This window comes from Canis lupus, chromosome 3 (assembly GCF_011100685.1).
Source record: "Canis lupus familiaris isolate Mischka breed German Shepherd chromosome 3, alternate assembly UU_Cfam_GSD_1.0, whole genome shotgun sequence".
Lineage (NCBI taxonomy): Eukaryota > Metazoa > Chordata > Mammalia > Carnivora > Canidae > Canis > Canis lupus.
The window spans coordinates 49,778,336-49,799,980 of record NC_049224.1 but is presented as its reverse complement, the minus strand read 5'-3'; the positions used below and the strand labels follow the sequence as shown (position 1 = coordinate 49,799,980).

At 44.0% G+C, this 21,645-nt stretch overlaps 1 protein-coding gene across 11 annotated transcripts in view; it reads right to left on the bottom strand.

Annotated features, from left to right (window-relative positions):
• AKAP13 (A-kinase anchoring protein 13) overlaps positions 1-21,645 on the bottom strand; it is a 321,024-nt gene that overhangs the window by 6,478 nt on the left and 292,901 nt on the right. For 8 of the 11 annotated variants that reach the window (XR_005357033.1, XM_038532759.1, XM_038532765.1 and 5 more), the window contains 15 exons: positions 21,072-21,184; positions 20,313-20,465; positions 19,278-19,528; positions 16,824-16,949; positions 16,593-16,710; positions 15,683-15,931; positions 11,768-11,844; positions 10,586-10,767; positions 10,386-10,468; positions 7,920-8,114; positions 5,290-5,451; positions 4,643-4,713; positions 4,139-4,183; positions 1,177-1,227; positions 17-466 (listed from right to left, as the gene is read on the bottom strand). Coding sequence is in view for 10 of the 11 variants with exons in the window: in XM_038532759.1 (XP_038388687.1) it covers positions 17-466; positions 1,177-1,227; positions 4,139-4,183; positions 4,643-4,713; positions 5,290-5,451; positions 7,920-8,114; positions 10,386-10,468; positions 10,586-10,767; positions 11,768-11,844; positions 15,683-15,931; positions 16,593-16,710; positions 16,824-16,949; positions 19,278-19,528; positions 20,313-20,465; positions 21,072-21,184 (2,326 nt within the window). In the remaining variant the exon portion in view is untranslated. The remainder of the gene's footprint in view (positions 1-16; positions 467-1,176; positions 1,228-4,138; positions 4,184-4,642; positions 4,714-5,289; positions 5,452-7,919; positions 8,115-10,385; positions 10,469-10,585; positions 10,768-11,767; positions 11,845-15,682; positions 15,932-16,592; positions 16,711-16,823; positions 16,950-19,277; positions 19,529-20,312; positions 20,466-21,071; positions 21,185-21,645) is intronic. The other 3 variants (XM_038532762.1, XM_038532767.1, XM_038532760.1) reach the window with 2 other exon arrangements.

Here is a 21,645-nt window from a genome sequence, read left to right as displayed (position 1 = left end):
CGTCCCAGTGCCTCACCTGACAGGCGTCGTGCTCCACCTGCCTTTGGCTGAGTCGCTCAGCATCCCGCTTCAGCTGCTCCTGCTCGCGCTCCAGCTGCTTCTGGGCTGTGCGCAGCCTCTCCAGGTCACACTGGTAGGCACCCTTCTTGTGCTGCAGCTCCTCCCGCTCACGGTCAAGGTCTTGCTGGCCACGCCACACATCCTGCTCACGCTGCGCCAGCCGGGCCTCACGCTCCTGCAGTGCTCTCTCACGGGCCTCCCACTCACGCTCGCGCCGCCGCTTCTCCTCCAGGTGCTGTGCCTGCTGCTTCTGCAGGTTGGCCAGGTCCTGGCGCTGCTTCTCCAGGCTGCGCTGCTTTTCCTGCTCCACCAGGGAGCTGGGGCGCGATGAACTCCGGGTGAGTGCACGCTCTGCCAGCAGCAGCTTCTGGTCCTCGATGTAGCTGTCCTGCTGCAGCACCACGCCCTGGGCAGGGGCAGGAGAAGTAGGGAGGTGTGACTGGCCCTACCCCTGGTCCAGCCCCGGGCTCAGGACAGCCTACAGTTCCCCCTCACTTTTTAGGCCAGTCTGGTCAGAGCGCTCCACTACAACCTTGGAGCCAAGTGCCCGCCCCTGGGGGGCACTTCTCATGCAGGAATGTCAACTGTGTGGGGACCAAGTCTTGTTACACTTGGTCACACACTGACACTGCCTGGGGTGGAGACTGTATGTGTTCTGGAGGTGTGAGGAAGTGGGAACTGGATAATGTTATAGCTTGCAGAAAGGAAATGGGCAGAATTTAAGGATAATTCCCAGAAAGTGTTAGATAGCAGTTATTTGAGGAGGGCTTCCCTATCCACATACTACGCAGCCACTTGGAAACTTAAAATCATGCTAAAGCCTTTCTGGACAGAAAACATCCAAACCATGTTTAGCACTTTATGGGGTTTGCCCTAGGGTTATCTACAGCACCTATGTATAGTCTACCATCATCAATCATCCGTTCTTAGAAGGTCAGTGATGCTCTAAGCACTGCATCTTATACCCTTTCTCATCCTGACAGCTAGCCTTGTCTTGACTGAAGGCTCCATTTTACCTATGAGCAGCCCACATACCTCAAAGACCCAGGCCAACAATACCCTTAACAATTTTTCTTGAAACAAATGAGTGAAAGGATAAAAGAGAAAGGCCCATACCTGCAATGTGCTTAGGAGTTCGTGGAGATGAATGACACTCTGGACAAGTTGCTGCAAAAGCAAGGAATGGAAACATTACCTCAGACCAGAGTCTCAGAACCCACCACACCATGTCCTGTCTGGCAACATAAGCCCCTGAACACACAGCAAGGAGCCTGCATCTGAATGCAATGTTTCTATACTGAAAGCACCAAAAAGAATAAGCAGGTACAAATGTCCAAGAGATACACAACAAGATCAAGCCAACCAAACGACGGTGTAGGAGGGCCATCAGCACACATTAGAAAGGCATTGTAAAGCTCCAATTCTCTAAGATTACTGGCATAAAAATGACGTGCACACCAATGTAACAGAACAGAAAGCCCTGAGCAAACCACAAGAAGTTAGTGTATAATTAGCATTCCTGAATCACTGGGGAAGGAAAGAATATTCAACAAATTGTTCTCAGAAAATGGCTAAATCTTTGGGAAAAATTAAGTTGGGAACCTGGCTCACACAAAAAATATTCAAACAGATTAAAAGGTTGAGTGTAAAAAAAAGAATCATAAGAGAGTAAGAAAATATGAGAATGTCTTCTCATCATGAAACAGAGACTTTTTGAAGAATCAATGCAAGAAATCACAGATGCACCAAGTGTCACTATATGAAATATAAAATTAAAACATGTAATGCAGGGACACTCAAAGCCAAATAAAAAAAGGCTCCTGTGGATCAACGAGAAACAAATAACCTAGTAAGAAAACAGGCAACACAAACCAGCAATTTGTAAAAGAGATATAAATGGCCAATTATATGACCTATAAAAAATGATTCACCTTTATTTGAAATTAAACAGATGAAAAATAAAATACCACTTGAACTTATGAAACCAACAAAACGTCAGTTACAAGTGGACTGTTCCCAATGCTGGTGAAAGCAAGGACAGACTTGTGTGGAGGGAAGGGGAGCACGCCATGAGTATTTCTCTCTCGAGTGCAGTAGCACCGCACAGAGCTATTTTTGCTGCATTAAATTCCACACACAAACTAGAGGAAGAACTGAATGATGGCATACAACATAACGTGCAACCGTTAAAGAGCATGTGTGTACAAATCTGCTCTGGGGAAATGCTTCTAATGTGTGTTAGGAGAAAAAAGGACACAAAGCTCCAGGGAGTATTTGGTATAAATTATATAGAACTATTTTTGTACTAGTCATACCCACACAAACTTATACATATAAATAAATATATGTTGTCCAGAAGAAAAGGCTGGAAATATAAATACCAAACATTTAACAGCAGTTATTTCTCAGTGGTGGGATAATTTTATTTTTTTCATGATTGGACATTTTTCAAACTTTCTACTATGACCACATATTTCTTTTATAATACAGCTCACCTATGAAAAATGCAGGGGTTGGGGCAGCAGTTCCCTTGCACGGTAGAAAATCCACCTATAACTTCTGACTCCCAGCACTTTACTAACGGCTACTGTTGACCCAAAGTTTTACCCATAACATAGCTGATTAACATATATTTGGTATGTTATAGGTATTACATGCTGTATTCTTATAAAAGTAGGCTAGAAGAGAACGTTACTAAAAAAATCAAAAGGAAAACATATTTATAGCACTGCACTATATTTGTCAGAAAAAAACCTGCCTATTAAGTGGACCCATGCAATTCAAGGATCAACTGTACTTAGAACAAAACACACAAAAAATTATTAGGCTTATAGCCCTTCTGAGAACACAGTTTTTACTCCTCTTTTCAGTTTATTCTGACAGTGGCTCGTGGTCCACAGAGTGTTATCCTCACTAGAGTGCCTGAAATGCCCCGGTCTGGTAGTTTCTTACCCAACCCTTGTCACAAAATACAGGGGAAGAAGTTACCAAAGAGAAAAATAAGAGCGAAATTTCATTGGAGCAGCAGGTACAGAGAGTGTCAGTCTGTGTGAGAGTAAGTTTATTTCATTTAAGGAAAGCACACCAAAGGGGAGGCCTTCAGAAAACCATGGTGTTTTTACACTACCATGCCAACAAGTTTTAGGAGGGGAAAAGGGGAAGTTCCCTTTAATTAAAAATTTTAAAACCACGTTCGTCAGGGACTTAAGATATTATGTTAAAAGCAAGAAGAAACTCAAGAGCCTGGGTGGCTCAGTGGTTGAGCAGCTGCCTTGGGCTCAGAGTGTGACACAGGGTCCTAGGATCAAGTCTCACATCAGGCTCCCTACATGGAACTTGCTTCTCCCTCTGCCTCTGCCTTTCTGTGTCTCTCATGAATAAATAAATAAATATATATTTTTTTAAAGTAAGAAGAAACTCAAGAGCACCCAGAGAGGGGCACCCCATAAAGCCACTGTCATTTGTTGTCTAACTCCGGTTGGCTGACAAGCATTCCAGCCGATCAGAGCCAAGCAAGTGTGGAGAGGGTGGCGGCCTAGAACAGGATTTGCAGGGAAGAGGAACAGGATTTGCGGGGAAGAGGCAGGAAGAGGGGACCAGAGCCAGAGAGGCACAGCTCCCAGCAGGGTGGGCAGAACTGAACCCACAAAGGGAAGGAAGATCCTCTCTCCCATAAGAGCAGCGACACCACTCTGTGTGTGACACAGAGTGACATGCAGCGAGTGAAAAGCAGCACTCAAAGAAGAAAACGCAACTTGAGTCATTGCAGGACAGGATATTACTGCGCAGTTACCTACAGGGGAGGTGCCATGGTCCATAGAGCCAGGCTTATGTGACCCTGCATGTTCCCAGAGAGCAAAAGGCCTGCTTCTCCAGGATGGAGAAGTCTGGAGCAATCCGAGGCTGAGGCCCCGGGGCCAGGGAACAGCCAGGTAAATGGAAGTGGCAACCGCACGGTTAAGTGCACAGATCAAGGCCAGGAGTCAGCTTGTTCATAACAGCAAAACACAAATAAGCATTCTCAGCCTAGCAATTATAACAAAATCCTTTTCTTATACATAGCTCGTAATGCCCTTACCTCACTGTTTCTTTTAAGCATAAATACCAGGTTAGCATTTCCACCCTATAAAACAAAAAACATGCATTTAAAAGAAAAAGAAAAAGATGATCCTGGGGCAAAAATAATATACAATGTGTGTCTGTTATGCTTGGGCTTCTCATTTTTATTCTTTTCCAGCACAGCCTCCTGCTGCAGGACAATGAAGATTTGAGGCTGGACTTAACTGACACCCCTGAAGAGTCGAGGCTGGTATGGGCCACTGACACAAAGTTCCTGATGTTGGGGCCGCAGGGGGAGGCATGAACGTAAAGTAAACTCAGGGTTCTGAGCCTGAGAGGTCAAAGGGCCACTGATATGGTACTTTTAATTGTAGGGTTTCTTTAAAAGTGTGTTTTTCTCTTAAAGTAGGAATTAACAGCAAGTCAGGCATCCAAAATAAGATTCCAGTGGATTAACTGCAAAGTCTATGGATGTAGAGGGAAGTGCCAAGGATGTCTTGGGTGGTGCATTTTAGAAAAATACCTTTTTCAGACCACTGTCGGATTCTGTTCTCCTCAGATCTTGGCCATCCTCTCCCTCTTCCTTCTCACCTCCTGAAACAAACAAGTTTTGTTTTGTTTTGTTTTGAATAAAGCTGTGGAACAGATTAACCAATAAAAGCATACAAAATATATAGCTTAGAGATATGGTGGTAATCCTGCATCTTATTATTGTTAAAAAGGGGGAAGCCGCTTGGTGGCAGCTAAGTGATTAAGAATTTTGTGGCCGCAGAAGAATTAGAAGCAGAAAGGAAAAATGAGTATCATTACTCTTTTGGCCACAACTTACCTGAGATCCCAGAAAATTGTTTTTTATTATTCAAAGTAAGCATGACACTGATAGAGATTCTTGAGTGTTCTAGCAGCTAGCTACTAAATGAGCTTTCACTAAAACTTCTACTGACTGGGACAGAGGAGATGTAGCTACCAGAATGAGCACATTTTTGGTTGTGTGTGATAGTCTACAGAAGGATCATCTACAGAAGTATGGGTTCTAAATCATTTACCCTTTTTTTTCCCCCCTCAAAGTAAGCTCTAGGCCCAACGTGAGCCTTGAACTCACAACCCTGAGAGCAAAAGCCGCATGCTCTACTGACTACTAAGACAGCCAGGAGCTCCTAAATCATTTACCTTTTGAGGCATTCATCTGATGGCTGTCAAATCCTCCGAAGGTCTCTGCTCTCCGAGGCAAGGAAACAGGGCCAACTATGCCTTCTTGCTCAACAGGGCTACTGACAGCCGGCCCGAGTGTGCCTCCCAGGCTTCCACTCACCAAACCTTGAAGGATCTCCACTGGAAAAAAGGAAATGTGCAAAAGTGATATTTCACCTTCCACTGAAAAAAAGAAAATATCATGGTAATACATGATATGTAGGGAGCACAATCAGAAAATTCCAGAGGGACTCAGTGACTTTCTTTGCTCAGAGAAAGGTTTCAGCTCTGGATTCTATTGGGAAATTCAGAGGAAGCCTTCAGTCTTATTTACATGGGGCTGAGGAAATTTGAAAGGGCATAGGGAAGATAGTCATTTACTGGAAGGAACATGGCCTTCTAGAGTCAGGCCCAAAGTAGCAAAAAAGAATTCCTGGGGAAGCAAGATGGGCCAATTTGAGAGCAGTGCTGAAACTGGCAGGGTTTTTGCCCGCTGGCACAGTGAGTTCAAGGGACCAGAGTAGTCTAAGGATCTGAGGTCTCAAATTTGAGCAGTGAGGCTTCTTTTCTAGAGCAGTGTCCCACAGAAAGGAGAAAGCGCTAAAAGTGGAATAAAATTAGAGTCCTGTGAAGTGAGAAAAGATATCTGAACTTAAAAACTTAGGAAAGTATTTCATGTAAAAATGAGCAACTGGGAAACATCAAAGTCAAATCTCACACAACACTATGGAAAAAGAGAGCAAGAAAAAGAGACTCCACTCCCTGCATGGGCTGGTAACAGCACATCAGAAAGACAGGTCCGTGCAGTGGATGAGCTACTTACTGTATGGAGAGGACACAGGCATGGAAGGACCCAGAGCAGAATCAGGACACACAGATTCCAAGAAGTGGGAACAAAGAGAAACAATTATTTTAGAAAGGAAAACTAGAAGACAAGAGCAAAATAAACCCAACAGAAAATGACTTACCAGAGGTGGGAGGAAGATTAAACATTAAAAAGATGAACAGAGAGAGAGTGTGAAGGGAGCAGCACAGATGGAGGACAGGCAGAGGGGATCCAGCATGTGGGTGATGGGAGCTCTTGAAGAAGAAAATCAAAACGAGGACAGAGGAAAAAATACTAAAAGCTTTAAATGAAGAATATTTTTCTGAACTCTGAAACCACATCAAATTAGAGCACTGTGAACCTAAGAGCATCGATCCGGAACAACCCCAACACTAAGGCATGTGCCAGTAAAACTACCTGGATTTCCAAATAGGTTCTTGGGAACCTAGGCAGAAAGCATGTGACTTACATAGACTGAATCGAGTTAGGATCGTATGTGGACAGCAACGCTTTACATCAGAAAAAAAGGAAGGACATTATTTAAGAACAATTAAGATACCCAAAGGAAGAAAAAGTGAACCAAGGAATCCATATCCCACAGAGCAGACTTTCAAGGTTTACGTGCCACAATTATCAACAGCGTGCATGGATACAGGGCACACTGTCCTCACATGCCTCTCTCCTGAGACATCTACTTAAAGGATGAGCTGCAGACATCCAAAATGACAAACGATGTCATGAAAACCCCAGCAGCAATGACCATCCCTATTGCCCAGACTGTGGTCTTAAAATATCATTTCCCACTAAAAGAAGTAAGAGTTCCTTAGAGAAATGACTCTAGATCTGGGCAGAGAACAAGACGAGTCTAGAACATCTTAATTTATCAAAAAGCATCGAAGCTCTCAGAAACTCTTGGGACCATGTCAGAAGCACCTGGGAGCCAGACAGAGAGGCGCTAGTTGGCAAATAGAGGATATTCTGAATGTTTAAGTAAGGATAAGAATTGTAGGGACTTGAAAAACATCAAACAAGTTTACACTCATAAGTCTATATAGTAATATCTAAAAAGTACTGGTCACCTTTAGAAGATGACCATGGAACAATTCACTATCCTGATAACTGGTAAATAAAGGGGGAAAAATAAAATATTTATCCTTTTATCTTCCCTTTCCTCTAGGCTACAAAGGAGGAGGCAGCTAGCAAAGCTATCTTGTGCCTCCAAAAGAGGAGCACAACACTCCAAGAACACAGCTTACCACAGGGATCAAGGCTCAGTAATTAAGACTCTGAATCCAGCTGCAATTCTGAAAGAACTAGCAACAGAACAGAACCCCTGCATGAACAAAAGCTGGACTGTGAGAGACATTCTAGGTCAAAAAGCTCAGATTCTTCAAAGATAAATTGTGTGGAAAAGAAAGGGATGGTGGGTAGGCCAGGAAATTAGGAATCCGAAAAAGCCTACGAAAAAAATACTAGTTTTTATAGTGTCTACACATAGGCTGTTAACCACAGAAGTGTATGGAAACGTGTAAGTCATAGCACCCGTTCCTTTTTAGAGGGAGGGAGGGAACATATGGAAGGGCTTTGGGGTGTCTGGCCATATTTTATTTCTGGACCCATGTAGTAGTCACAAGGAAGTTCCCCTGATAATAATTTAGTAAACAAAATATTTGTTTTGGGTTGTTTTCTGTATTTGTGCTTTATTTTACAATAGAAAAGTAAAAACTAGTAAATACTATTAGTGCATAAAGCATTTTGGGAAGAGATTAAGAGGGGCAGTTACCCTCGTTTATTGCACTTTTCATTAAAGGTCCTCCTTTGAGAGCCTCTTCTGTGTTGGAGCGGAAGAGGATTCTAGAACTGTGAGTTGGGGAGCAATCCTCCGGCAAGGGGGTGCTGCACTCAGTCATGTCTCGGAAAATCATCTCCTTCTCTTCCAGTAAGAGGAGGATCTGCTGGTCCTTCTGCTGAAGTTGCTCTGCAAGGAGGATGGAGAAAAGGTCTGGTGACTCTAAGGGTGTTTAGTAAGAGATGAGCGGGACACGAATGCCACCTTGTGGCCACTGGTAGGACAACAGAGAACACAGCTGCACCTCCCCCTCCCCACTAAGATGGCAATTTCCATCCCGCATCTTTCTAGACAAAATCAGAATTTCTGACATAAGAAGCCTTCCTTTGTTTCCACTCCCCTACCTCCTGTTTACTTCTCAACCCACTCTTGTCTGCAGCTGCTCTTTCCAAGGCTACCCTTCATTACTCATCCAATGAGGCCTGTGTTTCATCTTTTCCAGAATGGAGGATTCCGCTCTATTTTTTTTTTTTTAAGATTCTTTTTCTTTTCTTTCTCTTTCTCTCTCCTTCCTCCCCGCCCCCACCCCTCACCTACCTACCTACCTACCACAGGAGCGTGGAAAGGGGCAGAGGGAGAGGGAGAGAATCTTTAGCAGATTCCCTGATGAGTGAACAGCCTGACACAGGACTTGATCTCATGACCCTGACATCATGACCTGAGCTGAAATCAAGAGTTAGACACTGAACCGACTGAGTCACCCAGGCGCCTCTCCTCCCTTCTTTCAAACCCTTTACGCCCCTCACTTGGAGGACATTATTGGTTCTCTTGCTGCCATCTTCAGTGAGTAACACCTAGGGTTCCCTCTTGGCTCCATCCTGGGCGGTCTCCTACACTTCACATGCTTCCTTCTGGAGATATGCCCTCCCACAGCTTCAGGGACTTCCCATGTGCTGGTAACTCACGTAAAGTAGCCTGAATCCTGCCTCCTTTTCTGAGCACCAGGTCAGAGTCCCATCGTCCTGTGGCTAGCTCGACCTCAGCTTGTCATAAAGCATTTTCTCTATTCTTGCCGTCCTTCTCCTCCCTCTGGCCTGTGATCCCTTCCTTAGCCAACACCACCTTCATCCTAGAGCTGAGCCACCGAAGACCTGGGAGGACTTCTGTCTCCAGGCCCCGCCATGCCTTCCACACCCACTCTTCTCCCATGAGCCTCCAAGCCAGGCTTTCCACTCCCTGCAGCTCCCCCACTCCCTCAAGCAATTCTACCACTGGCTTCAGCGTCAATGAAGACAATTTAGGTTGAAATTTCACTACACAGATTTTACCATTCCTTTGTCGCTCTTCAAGCCCTGGTGCCTTTCCAGCTAAATCCTTATTTCTTGGCCCTAACTCCCTGGAGGCCACAGGCAGGATTAGGTCCCACATTCTCTGTGTCTGAGGTCTAGTCCCATCATTTATGTACGTCTCCTTTGCTAACAGGACTCCCTGACAGCAGGGATGCCGCTGTGGGCATCTCTGCTCCCCCAGCACCTAGCACTATGCATTGGCCTCCTCATGTATATGAAGAAAACAAGTTTTTCATCCCTGCCATACTAATTACGGGCCAATAAATCAGGTGTCACTCTGGCTTCAGCCTAAATCTGCGTCCTCCCCATACCCCCACTGAAACAGTATTATTGTTTTGTCTGGCTTAAAAGACTAACTGAACTCCTTGGGTGCTGACATTGACTTGACTCTGGGCCTTATTTCTACCTGAAGCTGGGTCTTTATTTGGGAACATTCAGCAAGCCCTGGCGGAGAGGGGAGCACTTGCCTCTGTTGCTTAGAAGGCAGGGGAGCAGAACCCTCTGTCACACTCTGCATATGTGACCCTGGACTGCATGGCCTTCGTGGGCCTCGCTTTTCTCATTTGCACAATGGGGACTGGCACACGTCCTGCAGGGATGTTGACGAGACTACACCAATAGCAGGGACTCAATGAACAGAGGTTGAGCATAACTGGCGAGCACACCTCTCCCAGAACCACCTTCTAACTCATGGTGCACATGCACAGCAGCAAGGGTAACTGTTAAAAATTGCTTAACTGGAAAATTCTCTTCTTCAAATACCCCTCTCTCTGTTTGAACCTTGAATATGTGAGTTTTAGCAAATTCTTCCATGACAACGTACAAAGAATGTCACTAAGGTCCAACCAACAACACAGAAATTGAAAAGAGAGAATCAATGTCCTCTTGATCTGGTGTCAGACAACTTATGATGGCCGTTTTACAGGACTCGGGATCCATGCCAGTTCAGATTCGGTTGCTCTTTCATTAAAACCTATTCACCTCCCCGTTGTGACATGTCTGCTGGGACAGCTGTGCAGCCAAGGGGCCACAGCACTCCAGGAGCCCCCTGCAGACTCCACACCTGCACATGATCTGCAAACGAGGTCTCAGATACTTCCAGCAGCCTTACCTTTCAGTTCTCTGGCTTTGGTGTCCAGTATCCTCTTTTCTTCCTCATTCTCGCTGGGAATTCCTTCATCTTCATCTCTGTTCCTAATACCCAACAAAACAAATGAATCAAAAGCCCTCCACCATGTCAATTACTCTGGTCACTGTCCCCTCCTCGAGGATAAAATCAGAGGCTGGGAAAGGCCCTGGTGCTTGACTTACAGGGTATTGATCGCGTCCTGAATGATCTGAATCCAGCTGTTGCGCTCTTCTTTGGAGCTGGCATGTACTTCCACCATCTCTGGGTCCTTCATCCCCATACTTATTAGGAATAAACCTTTTTCTTCATGTGCGACTTCCCTTACAATCAGCTTCTTTAAAGAGATCACTGTTGATTTCTGGTCCTAGAAAAAGGGGAGAGGGTCAATGTAAGAAAGGCATACGATATCCTAACTCTGATCTAAGTAAGGTAAGACCAGATGTATGATCTCACTTATGAGTGGCATCCAAAAACACAAAAAACAAACAAAAAATGCAAAAACCCCACACCAAACTCCAAGAAAAAGAGACCAGATTTGTGGTTACCAGATTGGAGGGGTAGGGAGGGTGAATGAGATGGAGGAGTGTAGTCAAAAGGGACAAACTTCCAGTTATGAGATAAATAAGCTCCAGGGACGTAATGATGACCATAGCTAACTCTGCTGTCCGGAACAGAGGACAGGTGTTGAAAGAGCAAGTAAATTCTCACGGTTCTTATCACAACAGTTTCCATTTCTTCCTTTTCTTTATATTATATCTATAGGAAATGATGAATGTTAGCTGAACTTTTTGTGATCATCATTTAATAATATACATAAATCAAACCATCATTCTGTATGCCTTACAGAGTGGTATGTGTCAATTATTTCTCAGTAAGACTGGAAAAAAAAAGCATATGGTTTAACAAACAATGGTAGATTTAAGATAAAGTATCTCATTATTTCATCTACATTTTAGCAAACTGAAAAAGATTTTCAAAAAAGGAAATGATTTGTATCTACTGAGTTTCCAGACATGGTTCCTACATGATGAATCCTTCTAGGTTCCTCTGTGACTCTGGCTGGTGACATTATAAATGAGCACAATTTATGGGGCATAACATGCAAGAAATACTCCAGTGACAGATGTCCTTAGATCAAATGTCCAATGTCCCCAAAGGGACTGTGAGGGAACAGAAAACTAATGTTTCTTGGGGGTAGGGTGGAACACTGCAAGGGTATCTGAGAAATTACTCAGAGGAATCTGTCCTGAGCAAATTAATTTTGAGACGGGGGAGAGCAATATCCAGTGTTCAGACTCAATACTTACTCCGGATGTTCTGAATACTATTAATTACAAATGGAAGAGATTGACAGTTTAGCTTACCAATGATGCAAAGACATATTTCTGGTCTTTTTCTTGAAGGAAAACTAAAATGTCAGTAAGCAGAACTGCTTGAACCTCTGTAAAGTGGAAAAGAGGAGAATGGACAAGGATTACTGAACAGTGAAACGAGTCAGAGGCCAAGTCAGCAATACAGCCCTCAGAACAAATCAGGATGGGAGAGTACCCTGCAGATGGGTTTACACTTCTGCAGGACCCACACCGGGTCACTGATTTTTTAGACGTATTTTTAAATGGAAGTTACCACCAAAGTCTTATCTTGACAAAGCCTGAATACTCTGCTCTGGAAAGAAATATTCCATAAGGGAAGAAGACATGAAGAACAAAATACTTTAAAGCTGGGAAGGATTTTAACAGATACTACATAGCAACACATTCCACCAAATACTCAGGTCATGATACTCCCTGATCTCTGATCCTAATAATGGGAGAGGCGTGAGAGAGAAGACTGGAGCACTGCCAATAGGTGATGTATAAAAATACCTCGGTCTGATGAAAGGCAGACAACCCTCACACCCCAGAAGAACAGAATGGCTCCACATGCCTTCTGATTTCACAGGTACATACATGGGAACACAATGGAGCCCAGTCAGCCTCAACCTCTATCTGCCATGGACACAGCCTGCTGTTCCTCTCAACTCAAACAAAAGCCAAAGTAACAGGTCTACTTGGATCTAGTAATCGGGAGAATGCCACAAACTCCTGCTCTGAGAATGCGGGGCAGCATTTTCTAGTATCGCCTTAAAAGATGAGGTCTGGCATCTCAGATCTAGCAGGCTGGCCCCTCTGTGCTATCCTACCCCTGGAAGAGGGGGGGCCTACTACCCCGTAGGGAAAGAACGGAACTGACTTAAGCAACCTCCTCAGGTGGTTGGGTCCCCTCTGGGCTTTCCCACCCCTTCTGCCACAGCTGGAAGCCCCTCTCTGTGTAATTTACTACATGGCTATGAAGAGTACAGAAGCAAGGACAGCAGATTGCTCAGGAGGTAGTTTTCAGCCTAGACCAAACAGGCCATGAACTACTGTTCTATGGGCTATTCATTTTGACAAGTTTCTTAAAGTTTACTTTTAAATAATTCAGGTGTCTGCTAAACAAACAAACAAAGTTTCAAAACACAAGTTTCAATTTCGCTGGATGCTTCTATGTACAGTGTTGGTGGGTCAGAGAAAAACAAGCCCGTCCCTTTCAAGGGGTGCCAGTGCAGTAATGGCTGTCCTTGGCACGAGCCCACCTGAGGGGGGAAGGCCTCCACACCAAGCCTGATCTCCATGGAGAGCCTGTCCTGTGCCACTAGCTGACCACAGCTTCAGTCCCACAGCTAGAATCCATCAGTTTTTACTTTGGGAATGAATAAATAAACTGCTGTGTACAGGAAAGAACCAAGTGCTGGCTCTAGGCAGTGGCAGCTCTAGGAAATTCAGGTCCTTGCAAAAGGAAGCAGGCTTTCCTCAAGCACCAGGCTGCCTTGAGGCCAGTCCCAAAGTGCCCGTGTGGGCAGAGTCCTGATTCGGGGGTTCTCGGAGCATCAGAGGACAGGTACTGGGAAGGGGGAGGGAGCCTCAGGGATTGCCTCATTCAAGTTCACCATGGAGCAGAGACACACATCTGCTGGAGGCAGGAAGGGATCACTCTTTCATGTGAAAGGTTCCTGGCTTTCCTTTTCATGCTCCTACTGGAACTCAGGCCTGGTGTGCTTGCCGTGGTTCCCTGCAGCAGGGGCTCTCCTGTCTCTGTCACCAGCCTCTCCCTGCTCCTGCTGCTCCCTGGCTGCCTCCATGATGGCGCTAGAAAACAGTAGAATGGATCCCTTTCCTGCTGAAAACCCCCTGCGTGGAGCCCATTCTGTCCCCACCCCATTGAACAGTATCAGCTGTCACTGTCCCCATCCAGACTAGGCCCCTCTCTGCCCCTGTCCTCAGCCCTCCCTGCCATCGTGTCCGCTGCCTACAGGCCAGGTGTACCTGCCCTTTGTCCTTCATGACTAACTCAGATGCTACTTCTCATGGGTCTCTCAGTTCTGCCCTTGGTTCCAGCGCCCGTCAGACTGTGGAGCAGGCACCTCTTCACAGGCCTCTTCATTCTGAGCCCAATACCTATGCAGGCTCAGCTTCATTCACCTTTGAGGCCAACGGGTCACCTGGGACATCGTTACTGTTTGGTGCAAGAGTGGTGAGATGCCAGCTAAGGACTCTGGGGTACTGGCTGACAGCAGCTGCCTATAGTGTTCCTGATGTGTGAGAGACAGGACAGGGGCACAGATCTTATTCCCAGCCTTGGTTTTCTGTCAGCGTGGATGACACCAGCGGCCAGCCTGCCTGGTGCACACAGCTTGTCAGGGCTGGGCCAGGTGTGCTTAGGGCTGCTGCTAAGGCCAGAGCTCACACAGGCCTCAAGGGTCGATGAAAAGGTTATTTATAAATCAGATAGGTACCAAAAAAAAAAAAAATTCAGATGGGTAGACGAATTAATAAACCTCATAGTAACTTCCTTAACTTGATGCAGATCATCCTTTAAAAGGAAAAATTAAAACCAAATGGAAAATTAGTATCTTCTACAATCTTGTGCTTAGAGGAAGATAAAAGAGATGAGTATCATCAAGTTTAATAATCTACCTGGCTGGTGTGAGTTACACATAGGTTTTCTCTAAGGTCTTGGGAGCTGAAAAGTCCTCTACAATCTCTCTTCAAACAAGTGATGTATTCTTAGTCTCTCAGACTCTGACCTGCTACCTGATAGGGTTTTCTCTCCATACAACTGTTGCCAGAGACCCCAACCCCTAATGTGTTGCCTGTTTCTGGAGGAGACCACACCTTTCTTAATAGCCTGCGTTTCTGTAATAATGTTATACTTGGCTTTTTTTTTTTTTTTTTTGCCTTTTTAAGCTGTTTTATAAACTTCAGAATATATAATGAGCATCTTGCCATGCAATAGGGTAAAACTCCCTTGCTAGAAGAATCTTACAGACTGGGTTAAAATACTATATTCAATTAGAAGCTGGCCACAGGAGACCCACAGAAACACATAACACCAGAAGGTCTGCAACAAAGGTACACTGAATACATGTAAGTTCAGGAAGCAAGTGTGTCTTCCTATTAACTTGAGGAAAGACATCAAAATTCAAGGCATAGGCCAAACTCCTCATGATGGCCATGGTGAGGAGGGTCAGTGCTAACTGCCCGCAGACCACGACTGGGCTGCTTTTCCATCCCGTCTCACCTCCTCCCAATCCTTTCCATAATCTCCCCTTTCACTGCTGCCTGTGGCTCTCCAAGCCTCTGACATGTGTCCTTGTTATACTGTAGGATGTGACCGCCTATGATTGACTCAAGGCACACGACAGTCACCAGCTTCCAGGCAGGGCCAATGGCTCTGCTATATTAGCAATTTGTTCCTTTTCATCCTTTTCTCATTTTCCTAGTTGGCATGAGATTTTGTCCTGCTCATTCCTCTCTGGATGCCATTGCTCTTGGGCCTGTCCTTGTGGTCTCCCACTCTTCCTGATTCTTGCCATGAGTGCCATGTGGCAACACTTAGACCTGCACACCAGCTCCCCCTCTGCCACCTACTCTTTGGGGCCATCCCTGGCCTGCATACCCTTGGAGTCACCGGGAGCAAGTGCCAAGAAGGGCCACCTTGCTTTTTTTTTTAAATCTTTTTTTCTTCCCCCATTTTCCCTGTGTCATTCCTGTTATCTTACTGGAGTTTACCGTCTCATAAGCTGTCTCAACCTTATTTTTTTGATATAAAATTAAGAATTAAAAGACAATTGCTCCTGTGTAATGTTTGGGTGTGGGATCCCTAGGAAAAACCTGGTGGTGGATTACTAACAAAATTATCTGAATCTTGCTTGCTCTTCTTTGGTACACATGTAGACTCAGACAAAAAGCAAGCCTTACCTTTCAACCTTCCTGCTGCGCTCTTCAGAAACACACCCCCATCTCGCACAAGCTTCTTCCGCTTCAAATCCTCCTTGGCAAACATCTGGCCGCTCTTCATCCTCATGATCGACTTGCTATCTGTCTTTGTATAAATTTCATTCAGACGCACTTTCTTTTCATAACTTGCCACTTTGCTGTCCACAGCTCCAATCACATCCTTCACCAGGCTCAGGGACTGAGCCAGATCTTCCTGCTCCACTTCATTGTCTTGGAAGGAAGGAATAATCCTGTTTTTAATGGATCCTTTCAGACAAGGAGAGGGGGAAGCCTACTTCCTGGTGGACATGCTGATAGCATGTCTGATAGAGTGAAGCCAACACACCAAACATCATGTGCCTATCCTTGTCATAAGGTTAACTCTCAATAAAGTTAGACGTTTTCTACGACAGACACAACATGCAATTCTACGCCATGTCCTGAAGCAGAAGGACCCAACAATTTCGGGAAGAGAGAGGGGCAACAGTAATTTACGTCTTTATCTCATCTTGAACATAACTGCCTAGGAGCAGGGCTGGCCAAGAGAGAGAAACTAGTAAGTCCAGGTTCAGTGAGAAACAACAGCAGGTCTAGCAGTTCAACTTATGGAAAGAACTGGTGGGGATCCCTGCCCAGTCTTGTGGTGAGGGAGAAGTTGCTCGGGCTGCTGAATCTTGAGGGAGTAAGTGGCTCCTTCCTGCTTTCGTCCACCTGAAGCCTGGGGACACAGCATTCCAAGTTTTCACTTAAGAAAACAGTTTTTAGGGTAAAACACAGGATCTCTTAGAGACCTGTGAGAGCATTAAGCAGCTCTTCCTTGGGGCCTCTTGTGCTGCTGGTCATACAAGAAACAGTCTGCTGGCAGACCTGACAGGTGAGGAAAGAGGCTCACCTTTGGTACATTGCAATATTCTTTGGAATAAAACTGGGTATTTCGTGATTCGCTGGGTCACCAGCAATATGCACTCTGGGATGCCTAGCCTCCTCACGACGGCACTGCTCATCTTCTTCTGCAAAGGACAAAACGGGATTATCAGGAGCTATTCGAGGAGGGCTCTGGCTCAATGAATAGTGACACAGTGCCCCAGACCATGAAAGAGAGTTCCCTGTTTCACACTCATACCTTCACAAAGGCCTGAAACCGCTTATCCTTGGTATGAAGGTCTTTAAAGTAGTTCACAGACTGGTTGTGTTGCCCACAGAACTTGCCGTATGTCTTCTTTAAGCGTTCCGCGTTCTCCCCTGAAAACTGCAGAAAAAAGCAAACAGACGTTAAGATGGAGCTCAGGACGCTGAAATTTTATACAGAATCTATATATCAAATTTTGTACAAATTTTGTATCAAATTCTATATCAAGTTTCCAGTCTATTTGTAAAACCCAAGAATGCGTTCCCCAAGAGTTCCTCCAAAGATTAAAATGGTGCAGCAGCTTTGGAAAACAATATTGCAGTTCCTCAGAAAGCTACACAGAGTTATCATGTGACCTGGCAATTCTGCTCCTAGGCATAAAACTTACACAAAATCTTGGATATGAAAGTTCATAGCCACCATATTCACAAGTGCCCCCAAGTGGAAATAAACCAAATGCCCATCCAAGGGTAAATACAATGTGGCAGGAACACAGGATGGACCATTATTCTGCCACAAGAGGAATGGAATACAGATAGATGGTTACAATATTGATGTTGAAAGCATTATTCTAAATGAAAAAGCCAAATGCAAAGGACTATTATTTTATCTCATTTACTTAATAAGTCCAGAATAGACAAATCTGCAGAGATAGAAAGTAGATTGGTAGATGCCTAGGGCAGGGGCAGGGTGATAAAGATGTTCTAAAACTGACTGTAATGATGGTCATACAACTCTGTGAATATAGAAACTAGAAACCATTGAACTGTACACTTTAAGTGGGTACCTTCTACGGCATATGAATTTGTTCCAATAAAACTATTTATTTTAAAAAAAAACAACCATCACAGAAATATCTATGTGCTGTGCGCTTAAGTAGTACAAAATGTGTTCTAATTTCTATTTGTTATAAACACAGTAGTGAAACAAGGAGATTCACTAGAAGTTTTCCAGTGAGACAGTCAGTCTTAAAAAGCTCACCTTGATAAATCAAAAATATATCAGAAGCAGCTATTATTATTCAGTGATCTGCTTATCTTACCTACCTCAGGCCAGCAGTCCTAACAATTCTGTGTGGCCTCTCATCATTTCTAAATGTGTGCAGTCTCAATGGCTCATCTGAAGAGATGTTCACTTTGGGGTAAAACAATACGTTTCTGCATGTTAAGCATCAATTTCTACTGTATTAAAAATCTCTGAAGGCAACACAAATTGATCCTTACCAAAAAACTTGAAAGAAAAAAGGTTCAGAGTATCTAGCTTCTCCCTTTCCCCTTTACCAAAGGGAAAGTTAAAGCAGAGATTTTTAGGTGCTCCACTTCCATCATGAAGTAAGTGCTATAAAAGGGTGGTTTTAGAACTGGCACATAGAAGCAACAAATGGACGCCATGACGGTCCAAGATATGAATCCTACCATTAAAGATCTTACTAAAGGAATATGCACAAGTACAATGAACTATGGACAATACAAGTCAGGTTAGAAGAGGCACCTGTGCAGGTCTGAGGGTAGAGAGAAAGATGTGGAATCTGTTAGGAGGGGATGTTAGGGCCCTATTTGTGGCAGAGACCTGTGTTACAGCATGAGCCATGCTCTGTGTGCCTTACATCCTACCATGCCTTTGTTCACTTGGGAACAGGAGGAGTGTGAGGCATAGGTCTGAGTTGTGTCTGCCTCTGTGGTTCCAGCTGGTATTTTGATGCCCAGGAAATATTAGAAAAAGGATGAATGAATGCACTAATGAATTAATGAGGTGAGGAGTACGGGCTGAAGAACGTAAGGAAAAGACAACACTTTATCAATTCTTAGGCAGATGTTCCACCAATGAAGCTTCTGCTTGTATGAGGAGGCAGAGATCTGCTGGGGAAGACCTAGTTGGGGGTGATGCCATGCCCCTCTGCCTGTTAAGGTTCAACTAACAACACTTTTTTCAAAATAACTTCTGGCCCAACTGTTTTTGGAGTAGGATTGAAACCATGCCACCTCTTGATGAAAACATCAGCAAGATCTATTTTATGGAACTATTTTACAGATAGTTTCTTGTTCAATTTTCTAATCCCACATGGTTTTCAGATAAAGGAGTTCCTTTTGATTTAAGGCATAAGGAGGAAGTTGAAATTCCAAAAGACTGCTTTTAACTTCTTAAACTACACTGTTTCTGATGATAGTCTGGATGCTGAAAAAGGAAAATGGGACTTTTACTGAATATCTACCATATATGCTAGTTATTTTATGTATATATTCTTTTTAGTTTTAAAAAAATGACATTAGGAAAGAAAATCTGCCCTCATTTACAGAAAAGGAAATTGAGGCTCAGAGAGATTTGAAAACTTGCCTATGCTCACAAAGATAAGAGGCAGTACAGTCAGGATGTGAATGCGTGGCTGCTGAACCCCAAAGCTTCACTTTCTACCTCATTATGTGGGGGAAGATCCTTTTCATTGCTCACCTGATTTACAAGCACATCTCCCATCCTCTTGATGAGGAAGTTCTTTTCGCTTTTATCCACCAGAGATTCCTTCTTCCGCTCCAGGATCCTCTGAAAGAACTGGCTATGGATACTGATCAGTTCATCCAAACAGGGGAACAGCTTCTCCACTGTCTGTTGCTCAAAGAGCAGTTCTGTCATCATCCCCCGGCTGTACACATCGCTCATGATCTTCAGCGTGCGGATGTGGTGCAATTCTGTCTGCATCAACTCTGAAGCAGGACAAAGCTGGTCAGGATTCTCCTTCAAAGGTCACCTGCTACTAAAAGCCCACTTTAGTCTTAACACTATTTGGAGCCCAACTGAAACTTAAAAACTGGGTCAACAGCTGTCTTTCCCCTTAAAGTGTTCCCATTTCATTTCTCTATTTCACATCACCTAATGCTGTTTTCTGACGGCATGCTGGATTCCATCACTCTTTAAATGATGGTTTCCCAAGTGGTCTGTGCTAGATTCAGAGCCTTTCATAATTTCCTACAAATGACTCATGCTTAGTTTCCAATGTAGCTGAGAAATCAAACTGTAGAGTCATAAGAGATCTCTTTCTAGGGCTGCATAAACAAGCACTTAGATTCAATAAAATTAAAGGAAACGATTTTATTTATTTATTTTATTTTATTTTATCTTATTATTTTATTTTAAAGATTTATTTATTTATTCATTCAGAGAGAGCGAAGAGAGAGGCAGAGACACAGGCAGAGGGAGAAGCAGGCCCCACGCAGGAAGCCGACACGGGACTCGATACCGGGTCTCCAGGATCAAACCCCGGGCTGCAGGTGGCGCCAAACCGCTGTGCCACAGGGGCTGCCCCAAGGAAACAATTTTAAAGAGAAAAGGACAGATATAAGATCATGTCTCTAAACCTCAAAGTTTTTAAAGAAAATCTGTGACATGCACCATACTTGAAAATTGGCTTTCTAAGGTCCAATGATTTCCTTGATAAAAGGCTCTGCACAATGCAAATCAAACATCAGCAGAACAAATGGAGGGTCTCACCATAAATCACTTCTTGCCGTTTGACCACATCTTTCTTCTGCTGTTTGAGAAACTTGCTATCCACTACTCGACTCCAGGACTCTGCTTCTAGTTGTTTGGATTCCATCTCGAAGTCCCCCATTAGCTGTCCTTCATTCATGTCTGTACCTACTCCTCAAAACAGCAAAAGATCAGTATCAGAATCTGGGGTGTGTGAGCTCTAGGAAGCTTACACTGCACTTTCCTCAGGTGATAATTTCCCGAGACACACACAGTGCCTTAACACAGGGAATATTCATAGAATGCATATTCTAGGATCAGAAAAGAATCATTTCCTGTCTGGGAGTGACACACTGCATGTGCACGACTCTGGGTAAGAGTGATAAATATCACCTAAATCAAATGTGACTGACATTCAGGATTCCTATGTGAATAAGGAATCGTAAAGTACCTGGTAACTTTACTTAAGAGGTAGGCTTATGACGTGCCCAGAGCTATAACTGACCACATACGAAAAGTCTAAGGGAAGAAAAAGTGTTTGTACTAGAGAAGGACTACATTAAAGTCAATGACATCCTTCAATGGACAACTATCTAACAACTGGGTAAGTTTGATTACCAACTGATTATAGAGCATTTTGATGATTAAGAGACAAGTTAGAGAATCTTCACAGGAGTAAGGAAGAGGCAGGTACTATTATTATTCCATTTACACTTATATTCAGTGAACAGCACCCAGTCTCCACAGATGCGTAAGACACAGGCCATAATTTCCTCTTACCCTCATCAGTAAGTGATTCTGTTGACTCATTGACCTTGCTGATTTTATTTAGGGAGTCTGTTGAATGAGACAGGAATTTCCAGGTGTTTGATATGTTCTCATCATTGCCAACTCTGGGGAAGAAAAGAAGCACATACTGTCAACCACATTTTTTAATAACCCATTGTCTTCATTCTCAAATGAGTACCAGAAAATCTCTAAAATGACAGCTGGCTATAAGCACCACAGTGATGGAAGACAAATTACTTATGTCAGGTCCTTGGCAACATGCGACACGAGCTATTCAGGAAGGTTAGAAACATCTAAGATCACTGAAGACTTGAACCTCTCGAGCCTTCAGTTGTGGTGTGTGTGTTTTTCTTTTTTATGATAAGTAACAAGAATAATGCTCTTCCCTTAAACTCTGTACACATTACATAAGAAATTTCTCCATTTGAAACTCACTGTGTAACTGCTAACTTTTTCTACTTGTTCCTAAATAACTGCAGCCTAAGCACTTTTAATAAATAAACTGTATTCCTTGGACTTTCTCACACCCAACCCACCAGCTGGCACAGCAGGCCCCCAGTAAATG